At 47.4% G+C, this 8451-nt stretch overlaps 1 protein-coding gene across 1 annotated transcript in view; it reads right to left on the bottom strand.

Annotated features, from left to right (window-relative positions):
• Positions 1-531: 531 nt before the first annotated feature.
• Positions 532-8451, bottom strand: part of BATF (basic leucine zipper ATF-like transcription factor) — a 16597-nt gene continuing 8677 nt past the window's right edge. Inside the window, exon 3 of the mRNA XM_082242865.1 lies at positions 532-877. Within this exon, the coding sequence (XP_082098991.1) occupies positions 701-877 (177 nt within the window). The 3' untranslated portion in view covers positions 532-700. The remainder of the gene's footprint in view (positions 878-8451) is intronic.

Below are 8451 nucleotides of genomic sequence, written 5' to 3'. Positions count from 1 at the left end.
AGGAAGAGGCATTGTTTCTGGAGTCACAATCAACATGTTTCGCAGCGAACACTGCTTCTTCAGGATAGGACGGATATTTCCATCAACATGTTTCGCAGTGAACACAGCTTCTTCAGGATGGGGCTGATATTTGATATTGCTATTTTCTCAGGCGACATAGTAGCTGTGCACTAAGAGGTCTTGGGGGCAGACATAGGGGCTCATGTAAACCACAACACCCAGGATCCACCCGGGGGCCATAGAACCAGCCCAAGCTACGACCAGAGGAACATCCAACAACCTTACAAATGACCATCAATACAAAGATTATACATGGAGGACCCTATCCACATCAAAGATTTGTCATAGGAGAATGAGGGGAAGGGCCAAAATCCCACACAGATAAATCCTAAGTGATGTAAAGAGTAAGGTATCGAGAAATGTTTTATTCATCCACTATATATTAGGAGCCCAGGATCTCTTTATCTGTCTCCCGCTTTACCTCTAAAAATCCAACTTTATGGAGCAACTTCTCTATTTTTCTTTGGTATATGTAACCGGATACAGTACAGTGGAAGTCTAAGTGGGATTATGGTGTAAAATAGCGGACCATCCACATCTTGGTGGAGTCAATGGCTGCATATATGGCCCCGTCCCAAATGTCTGGATGTAAAAGCTTTCCCCCTTTATTTTAAATAGATGAGACCAGGTTCAGCATACGTCATTGCTGGAAGCGGGGGGATACCACGCGTGGTGGGATGACAGCTATCTTGTGGGTTGCCAGGGTGCAGGTGGGCTGGTGACTGCTCAAGGCGTATGTCAGACATTTGATCTCTTCACGTAGCGTGCGGATTTCTTTGCGCAACATCGCGTTTACATGCTCCAGGTTCTCACTCTCCTGCAGGGAAACAAATGACAGATCAGAATGCAAAATAATGCTGTCTATGGTCTTGCGCAACAACAGGGGTGAGATGCCTGAGATGGAAGGTGCCATCCTCTGACAAGCCCAGCAGGGGGCAGCGGCGCTTCTTGCACTGAGTAGGTTCAGCTCTCCTGACCCAAGGAGATCAGAATATAGCAGCTTCCATCCAAGCCTTTGCACACTATTGTACTACCTTTAGAGGAAAATACAAACACTGGGGTTGATTTACTAAAAGTGAAGAGTGCAAAATCTGGTGCAGCAATGCATGGTAGCCAATCAGCTTCTAACCTCAGCTTGTTTTATTAAGCTTTGACAAAAAAAAAAAATAAATAAATCCTGGAAGCTGATTGGTTTCTGTGCAGAGCTGTACCAGATTTTGCACCCTCCTCCAGGTTTTGTAAATCAACCCTAATGATCTCCTCCACAAACTGCCACTGCAAACCCCCTTCTGAAAATGTTAGTTGCCTGGCTTTCATGGTAAATATCATGGGCCCCTTGTCCAGTGGTGTATTTAGGTTTTGTGCTGCCCTAGGCCTGACTAAACTTGTGCACCCCCTAATTTAAATATGACACACCCCTTCCTGTAAAGGCCACACCTCTTCCTGTTTATGACCCGCCCTGTCATCTTTAAACCACAGCCACAGTCTATTAGTGCCCATCAGTGTAGCCTCATCAGTTCCCAAAAGTTCAGCCTCAGCAGTGCCCATCATCATACCATCATATCATACCAGGAGGTAGCAGTGTGACCGCTTTATGGGGGTGCCAGACTGATTTGCCTCCTGGACCCTGCCCTCCAGCCCAATTCGCCCTATAAGACTGGCACTATACTAAAAGTGTGTAGCGCAAGCCGTCAGGAACTCTTTTTAGTGGGGGAGGAGGGAGGAGGCTGTTTTTTACTCGTGCGTAGTGCAGCTTTTTTGCTGCCCCCCTGCAAAGTGCTGCCCTAGGCCTGGGCCTTGTTGGCCTAGGCCAAGATACAGCACTGCCCTTGTCCCTTGGTCCCCATAATTCAGCTCTCTGTATCCCCCTTAAGTTGGCCATATAAATCGAAATTCGGCTGGTTCAGCAGGGACCATCTGAATTTCGATCCATGTATGGGCAGGCTGGTTGTACACAGAAGTCAATCTGCTGATCAACTTCTGTACAACCAGCCTGTTAGGTTTTCCCTGCTCAATCAGCAGCGCTGATCAGTGTATTCTAATGGTGGGGAAGTCTTTCCATTGTCAGAATACAATACCTCAGCGGACGGATTCCTCCATTCACAGAGAGTGTGTGGGTGGGGGAATCAATTTTTTTTTTTTTTTTTGCATTTATCCGCTGGTTAAAAAAAAAAAATGAAAAATGACCCATCTCTGGGCTGTCTTACCCCCTGCACATAACATTGCCCAGTCTGCCGCCATTGTGTTCCCTGATACCTGCAAATACACTATATTGTCAAAAGTATTGGGACGCCTGCCTTTGCACGCACACAAACTTTAATGGTATCCCAGTCTTAGTCCGTAGGGTTCACCATTGAGTTGGCCCACCCTTTGCAGCTATAACAGCTTCAACTCTTCTGGGAAGGCTGTCCACAAGGTTTAGGAGTGTGTCTATGGGAATGTTTGACCATTCTTCCAGAAGCGCATTTGTGAGGTCAGAGACTGATGTTGGACAAGAAGGCCTGGCTTGCAGTCTCCGCTCTAATTCATCCCAAAGGTGTTCTATAGGGTTGAGGTCAGGACTCTGTGCAGGCCAGTCAGGTTCCTCCACCCCAAACTTACTCATCCATTTCTTTATGGACCTTGCTTTGTGCACTGGTGCCCAGTCACGTTGGAAAAAGAAGGGGCCATCTCCAAACTGTTCTCACAAAGTTGGGAGCATGAAATTATCAAAAATGTCTTGGTATGCTGACACCTTAAGAGTTCCCTTCACTGGAACTAAGAGACCCAAGCCCAACCCCTGAAAAACAACCCCGGCCCACACCATAATCCCCCCTCTACCACATGATTTGCACCAGTGCACAAAGCAAGGTCCATAGAGACATGGATGAGCGAGTTTGGGATGGAGGAACATGACTGGCCTGCACAGTGTCCTAAACTCAACCCGATAGAACACCTTGGGATGAATTAGAGAGCAGACTGCGAGCCAGGCCTTCTCGTCCAACATCAGTACCTGACCTCACAAATGCGCTTCTGGAAGAATGGTCAAACATTCCCATAGACACTCCTAAACCTTGTGGACAGCCTTCCCAGAAAAGTTGAAGCTGTTATTGCTGTAAAGGGTGGGCCAACTCAGTATTGACACCTACGGACTACGACCAGGGTGCCATTAAAGTTCATGTGTGTGTAAAGGCCGGCGTCCCAATACTTTTGATATAGTATATATACGTGTGGGGCACCAGGCAGCCTGACCCCCAACTGCAGACTGCATATGAAGTCATCACATGCAAGCTGCAGATCAGGAGTTCTGACTTCACTTGCCACATACTTGCTTTGGGTCAGCATCCAATTAAAGCGGAGTTCCAGCCTTTTTTGTGTTTATTAAAAGTCAGCAGCTACAAAAAGTGTACCTGCTGACTTTTAATAAACACACACTCACCTGTCCCATGATCCAGCGATGCGGCCGGCAGGAGCCTCAGTTCCCTCCCTCTTCTCCCTGCGGCGCCGGCATCACAAGTGTGCAGTGCCATCTTAAGAGCATTAAAGGCCCCCGGGCAATGCAGTGCACTGGGGCCCCGCCTGCACAATCACCCACGAGAATAAAAATGCAAATTATTGATAAGGCGATATTTATTGGTACAGCAGTGCCAGGCTAATGACAGCTTCCAAGTTGGGTGGCTGGGTCCAGTGAACACACACAGGGACGGGAGTCAGACCCGACTGTCCTGTGTGTGCCTGTTCCTGTGGAGGTGGACAGCCATTCCTGCAGTTGTTGGTTCCCCCTTCACGGCCCAAGTGGCCTGACAGCAGCAAAGGGACGACAGCTGCTTGCCACCTGCTAAGTTCAGTGGGGAGATACACACGGGAATCAGGGCTAATGCTTGGCTGGGGCTAGGTCTCTGGGCAGGTGGGGGCCCCCCGGGCAAGTGACCATTCAGAAAGATGGCCCTGCAAGTGTGGGCACCCGGCTGTGACCACTTGGGCTTCCTTAGTGGCCGGGCAATCTTCTGGGACCTGTGACATGTCTCAGAAGATTGCAGGGAGGGAGCGGGAGAGGAGAACTTCCCGACCCCAGCAGAAGTGGGATCGGGTACCTGTCAAAACTAGGTACCCCCCCCCCCCCACCCAAAAAAATGACATGCCAAATGTGGAATGTCAGGGGGTCAGGAGCACAAAGCGGAAGTTCCACTTTTGGATGGAACTCTGCTTTAAGATACGGGATGAGGTCAGCAGTGATCGCTTCCATACTTTTCTTGTGACAAACTCTGTCCTGCCCCAAGGTGACAACACTCACCATACTGCATCTACGAAGGAGCAACATTGGCATCATGGTACAGAACTATAAAACGCCTCCCCCTCCCATACCTTTAACATGGGAGGGGGGTTGTCAGGGCCATCTTACAGAATGGGCATGCTGGGCAGTTGCCCCGGGGGCCTCACTTGCCGGGGGGCCCCACCTTCCCAGCCCCAGCCAAGCATTAGTTCCGATTCCCGTATGCATCCCGCCGCCAAACTTAGCAGGTGGCAAGCGCTTGTCGGCCCTGCGCTGCTGTCAGGCCACTTGGGCCGTGCAGGAATGCCTGTCTGCCTCCACAGGAACAGGTACACACAGGACAGTGGAGTCTGACTCCCATCCCTGTGTGTGTTCACCAGACCCAGCCGCTGAACTTGGAAGCTGTCATTACTCTGGCACTGCTGTACCAATAAATATCGCCTTATCCATAATTTGCATTTTTATTCTCGTGGGTGATTGTGCAGGCGGGGCCCCAGTGCACTGCATTGCCTGGGGGCCTTTAATGCTTTTAAGATGGCACTGGGGGTTGTGTTCTGTAATCTGGGGGAAGGGGGGGTCTATGAACTGGGAGTTTACATACACCACATAGCAGCTACATGCACAAAACTGTTATCTGCCTCTGATCTTATTTCATCACTATTTCCTGTCCCTGTCCGTAACGTGCATCCCCCTCTACACTGTTTGATGTGATATATGGAAGGAGACAGCACAAGCCATTACTGTACAGAAGCCATGCTTTACTGAAGTAAACCAACAGGAAAGGGAAACACAACACAGGAAGTAGTACAACAGAGATGCACCATAGAGTTGCATTTAAAGAAACATATCATCCATAACATCTCCCCCTTTTAGTATTAATAAATGAACATGTGAAATTCGATAGAGACACAGTAATAACACATTCTATAGGTTAAGTCTCATAGGTGGTTTTGAACATCTACCACTACGGGTGAAGACTGGCCCTTGTGCAAGGATTCCTTTAGCCCTCTCTGAATTTACTGGGCTTCTCTCATCAGGTACTGGTATGCTCTGCGCTTGACGGTCGTCAGGCATACTTGCTTGCCCAGAACTGTCATTGCCGCTGGTATGAGGCTGTGCCTCTGTACACTCCTCACTGTCAATGGGTGAGTCTGAACTACCAACGGGATACTGAGATTCAGGCTGCTCTGCCACTCTCAAATCCACTCGATTGCGGCGATAACGAGTACCGTCAACGTCCACAAGATAGGAGCGTGGTGCCACCTTTTGCAGACAAGTACCTATTCTCCAACGGCCTGTACGATCGCCAGGCAATGGCTTCATACGGATTCGTTCCCCCAGATTCAATTCTGGCAAATCTCTGGCCGACGTGTCATATCGTGCCTTAGACACTTGTCTCTTAATCCTTAATTTTTCTGGGACACCTTGTATGACAGCGGGTTCAAGCAGCCTATTTGCTACTGGTAAGGAGGTCTTCAATCTCCTTGACATAAGTCTTTGTGCCGGACTACTATCCATGCCTTCAGTTGGAGTGTTTCTCCAATGTAAAATGGCTTTCCATGGGTCTTTACCATCACTTTGTGCTTTCTTGCATAAATTTTTAACAATCTTTACAGCTGATTCTGCTTTGCCATTAGCCTGTGGATGACGGGGTGAGGAGGTAACATGCTCAAACTCCCATTCAGTAGCAAATTTTCTGAATTGTAGGCTTGCAAATTGAGGGCCATTGTCGGAGATCACTGTATCTGGTTGGCCATGACGTGCAAACTGTGCCTTGCACCTCTTAATTGTAGATTCCGTGGATAAGTCGGGAAGAAGGTCTATTTCCCAGAAGTCTGAATAATGATCAACTAATAGCAGGTATTCCTTGCCTGCGTAGTTGAATAAGTCCATACTGATAATCTGCCACGGACGTGTAGGTATCTCATGTGACATCATGGTTTCTTTTTGTTGTAAGTGGGCATATTCATTGCAGGTGGGACAATTACTGACAAAGTCTTTGATCTCACCATGCATGTTGGGCCAGTAAAGGGTATCACGAGCTTGTCGATAGCATGCTTCACCACCAATATGGCTGGAGTGTATGCGCAATAACATTTCTGCTCTCAGTGACTTTGGCACGATGACTCTTGGACCTTTGTACAAGATACCATTTTGTATGCTGATCTCATCTCTAAAGGACCAATATTCCCTTACAATTCCAGGTACTGCCTCTTTTACATCCGGCCACCCACTCAAAACAATAGACTTCAAAGCTTGTAAAGTTGCATCACTGTCAGTGTGCTGTATGAGTTGATGTAATCGCTGATCTGTGACATTAAGATAGTCCGCTTGATTGATATCAGCAAAGAAATTTTGTTCCCGTTGCAGCAGACAAATTGTACGATGCTCATGCTCACCTCCAGGTGCCACATCATCTGACGTAGCTCTGCTCAGGGTATCGCTGATATACATATCACATCCTGGCTTGTAGACAACATTGAGGTTGTAATGCTGCAATGTAAGCATCATGCTCTGCAAACGCTTGGGAGCACACAAAAGGGGCTTTTTGAATATGGTTATCAGAGGTTTGTGATCAGTTTCAGCTGTAATTGAATCCCTTCCATAAAGATAATGATGGAAACGCTGGCAAGCAAATACAATGCTTAAACATTCCTTCTCAATTTGAGCATAATTTTGCTCAGCTGATGAAAGAGCTCTGGATGCATATGCAACTGGTTGACCTTTCTGCAAAAGGCAACAACCTAGACCATTTTTACTGGAGTCACTTTGTATCGTAACAGGCTTTGTGACATCATAGTATTTTAACACTGGGGCAGAGGTGACCAAGCGTTTTATGTCCTCTACTGCCTGGTCATGCTTGGGAAGCCAGTGCCAAACTGCATCTTTGTCCAGAAGTCGTCGTAATGGCTCACACACCTCAGATAAGTGTGGGAGGAATTTTGCCAGGTATGTAACAAAGCCAATAAATCTCTGTACCGCTTTGGCATCAGCAGGCAGTGGCATGTCCACAATGGCTTTAATCTTATCCGGGTCAGCTTTTAAGCCTTGTGAAGACAGGATATGTCCATGGAAACGAACTTCTCCCACCTTGAACTGCAATTTCTTTACACTAAGCCTCAGCATCACCTGCCGACAACGATCCAGTAGCGCTATTAACTTTTCATCATGGTCATGCTCAGCCTCCTTATCAGTATTACCGCAGCCAACTATAAGAATGTCATCAGCTATTGGCTCAATTCCATGAAGACCACCTAATAGTTCATGCTGCTTTCGCTGGTATACCTCAGGTGCTACAGAGACTCCAAATGGTAGTTTGAGCCATCTCTTTCTGCCCCAAGGAGTCCAGAACGTGGTCATGTAGCTACTCCTTTCATCCAGTTTGCACTGCAAAAAGGCATCTCTAGCATCAACAAGTGTGAAGACACGCGCTTTAGGAAGTTTGTGCAAAATATCATCGAGCGTTGGCATTAAGTAGTGTGACCGTTTCAGGGCCATATTCAGAAACTTGGGATCAATGCATATTCTGATCTTCTCAGGCTTTCTGATAACGACCATGTTACTGATCCAATCTGTAGGCTCTGATACTGAAGTTAGATGTCCTTCAGCTTCATATTTATCTAGTTGAGCTTTAACCTGTGGCTTAATGGCGATAGGCACATTGCGAGGGGCACATTGTACAGGTTGAATGGTAGGATCCAGTTCAAAACGAACCTCTCCTGGAACAGAGACTATCGGGCCCTCAAACACATCACTGTAGGCGTGAAGAATTTGCTGTTTTGTCAGTGGCCTAGTCAGAGATTTTGCAGGCTGCTTATCCACATTATGTAGCTCAGCAGGAATGGTGAACAGCATCAGTCCAAGGCGCTCACATGTTGAACCCGATAATAGAGGTTGCTGATCCGCGTCTACAATCTCAAAGTTCAGTTTGTGTATACAATCACGTATGCTGCATTCTGTTTGGAATAGCCCCAATGATTCCATTAGTTCCCCTGAATACAATTTTAGTTTGGTGCTACTAGGCTGAAGGGGTGTTCTGGGTGCCAGTTTCATTTTGTCCTTTATACTCATGACATCACACGTTGCACCCGAGTCCAGCTGGCATGGTTGGATTATATTGTTTAATCTGAGGTTTACAA

Source organism: Pelophylax lessonae (assembly GCF_965119305.1).
Source record: "Pelophylax lessonae genome assembly, chromosome: 13".
NCBI classification, from domain to species: Eukaryota; Metazoa; Chordata; class Amphibia; order Anura; family Ranidae; genus Pelophylax; species Pelophylax lessonae.
The sequence above is the reverse complement of the archived record's forward strand: the minus strand, read 5'-3'. Positions and strand labels throughout refer to the sequence as shown.